The sequence below is a fragment of the Penaeus monodon genome, chromosome 22, assembly GCF_015228065.2.
Source record: "Penaeus monodon isolate SGIC_2016 chromosome 22, NSTDA_Pmon_1, whole genome shotgun sequence".
Taxonomy (NCBI): Eukaryota; Metazoa; Arthropoda; class Malacostraca; order Decapoda; family Penaeidae; genus Penaeus; species Penaeus monodon.
Genome location: NC_051407.1, coordinates 24,367,808 through 24,370,536, shown reverse-complemented (window position 1 = coordinate 24,370,536; position 2,729 = coordinate 24,367,808). Strand labels below are relative to the sequence as shown.

The window sequence follows — 2,729 nt, the reverse complement described above, 5'->3', positions numbered from 1 at the left end:
TCAACACCGAGGAGAGAAGCCAAAAGAAGAAGTAATGCTTAGCTAATAATAACAAAATTGGTATCTATGGATGACAAGCAGTGTATACTATCTAGATATAAGCAGTAGGTTTAGTCCATGAGAACAGTTACTGCGATGATATTAGTAACCAGACTAAGTTAGTGTAAATCAAGCACTGTTTCCTCTGGCAAAGGGCCACTGAACCTTAAGCCACATATATTCTAGAAAGATGGAGCTTGTAAACTGCCTTCGCAATAAGGAACCAGTTCAGGCAGCATAATAGAATATAGGTGGTAAACATTTTCTTTTACCTTTGCTAATGTGCCTTGGCATGAAGAATATGACATTTGTTCAGTAGGGAAATTGCCACTATCATGGTAGAGCCTTCATTTGACAGTTCTGCTGGCTCTCTGAAATATCAATATAGGAGGTGGAGGTGTCCTGGAAAATATAAATGAATGCAGTAAGAAGGAAACTTTTAATAAGTTGGATACGCACTGTCAAACATATTAGTAGTTTCATGTCCACAAACCTTACATTTTGACAGCACAAGCTGCTCTGTTGTAATACTCTTGCACCAGAATTTATGTAAACCCTTGCATGTAAGATATAATGTCTCTGATTGGTATTGTATATGCAACCAAAGTACTGCAGTCTAAAATGATTCTGCAGTAACCCATTCCAGGTCTAATTTTCCTCTGATTATTTGTTTTTCAATAAAAAGTGAAAGGAAGTTTCTGAATAGGAAATAATGAATTAAGAGTTTTGATTATAATATTTAGGATACCATAAAATTGGTGACAGCAGTTTTGTATTTCATTTATTTTAAAGCTGTTTTCCAGTTTGAATTGATTATTAAGTCATGTTTTTTGTTACTATGTGAGATTTGGTGTTAAAATTAATTCAGTCACTATAATAGCAATTTTCAGTATATTCACTGAATTATTTATACGTTGTACAATCTGAAAAATGCTGCTGATAAAAAATATGATACTAAATTGAACTGTTGACTAGTTTAGTGTGTCGGAGTAGTTGCAGTTTTACCAAAAGTTATTGATTTGTGTTTAGGCTGTATAATTATTTTTGTTTTATAATTTGTTATGTGAGAGACACCCTAAACTAGTCCTGTTCTTCAGGGACATTGGATCCGTTGGTGGCACGGTTACTCAAGGGTCTTCGTGCAGGTCAACGAGCAAGTTTGGCAGAATCTATTACACTAGTTGAAACATCTCATCCGAAGAAGAAGCTCCAAGCCAGACAACTCTTGAGTGCAGTAATGCAGGAAGCCACGGAGACTCAGTACCGAATAGGCACAAAGGCCCTAAGCTTTCGCCTTGGCTTGTCTGGCCCCCCAGGAGCAGGGAAGTCCACTTTCATTGAGACCTTTGGAAAGTTCTTAACTGCCCGTGGACACAAAGTAGCAGTGCTAGCAGTTGATCCCTCATCGGTCACAACAGGAGGTTCCCTTTTAGGGGATAAAACAAGGATGCATGAACTTTCCCGGGATATGAATGCTTACATAAGACCTTCACCCTCCCGAGGTCACTTAGGTGGTGTGACAAGGTCAACCAATGAGGCCATTGTTCTTTGTGAAGCAGCTGGGTTTGATATAGTGATTGTAGAAACCATTGGTGTTGGTCAAAGTGAATTTTCTGTTGTAGATATGGTTGATCTTTTCACTCTTCTTATCCCACCTGGAGGTGGAGATGAGTTACAAGGTCTAAAAAGAGGCATTATGGAGATGAGTGACCTCATAGTAGTCAACAAAAGTGATGGGGACCTTGTGCCTGCTGCGAGGCGTATGCAGTACGAGTACATATCTGCCCTGAAATTTATAAGGCCCAAGAACAAATACTGGAAAACTCCAGTGAAGAGAATATCCTCACAGACAGGAGAAGGAGTTCCAGAATTGTGGGATCTTATGCAAAAATATCGCATGACCATGGAGGAAAGTGGGGAATACATAAGGCGTAGGCAGAATCAAAGACGGGCTTGGCTGTGGACCCATCTCAAGGAAAACTTGATCCATGTGTTCTTGAACTCCCCTGGAATGAAGAAGAGTGTAGAAGAAATTGAAAGGGAAGTTACCATAGGTGCAGTGTCACCAGGAGATGCAGCTGATTATCTTCTTCAAGAACATATTGATTTGTTGAAACATGATGACAGGAAACTTTTATAGAGAGGATTATAAGATTTATTATTTGGCTTTGTGTATAATGTTCATATTTAAGGATATCACACTTGTTCATAGCAGTTGCAGTTCAAACTATTAAATTTGATATATTTTTTATAACTAAGTGAATATTAAATGAAATGTATTTTTGATCTCATACGGGTTTATGAAAAAGGAAGAATATCCATTTATTCTCTTTTTTTCACAGTAGTAATTTTATTATTTTATTTAGATATGCCAGTGACTGCTAAAGGACTTGTGTGTTGGTGTATATATATTTGTATGAATAATATATAATTGTCAGTTGATAATGTAGCCTATTCTATTTGTATAGTTTTCTCTGTAGATTACTTCAACTTTCTTTGTATGGATGTAGCATAAATGTTTGTTGAATCATATGTGTAGCTCTTTGTGATGAGTATAGTAAATAAATGAAATATTGAATATCTCTCATTCAAGTACCTTGCCTTTTTACTGTTAATTTATTTAGAAAATTTCACTTTGAGATACAACATTATCACAACAAAAAGGAATATTAGGGTCATTTATGTTATCA

The 2,729-nt window shown here is 36.5% G+C and overlaps 1 protein-coding gene across 1 annotated transcript in view; it reads left to right on the top strand.

Annotated features, from left to right (window-relative positions):
- LOC119587037 (methylmalonic aciduria type A homolog, mitochondrial-like) overlaps positions 1–2,617 on the top strand; it is a 6,002-nt gene extending 3,385 nt beyond the window's left edge. The window contains exon 2 of the mRNA XM_037935785.1: positions 1,137–2,617. Coding sequence (XP_037791713.1) covers positions 1,137–2,179 — 1,043 coding nt within the window. The 3' untranslated portion in view covers positions 2,180–2,617. The remainder of the gene's footprint in view (positions 1–1,136) is intronic.
- The last annotated feature ends 112 nt before the right edge of the window (positions 2,618–2,729 follow it).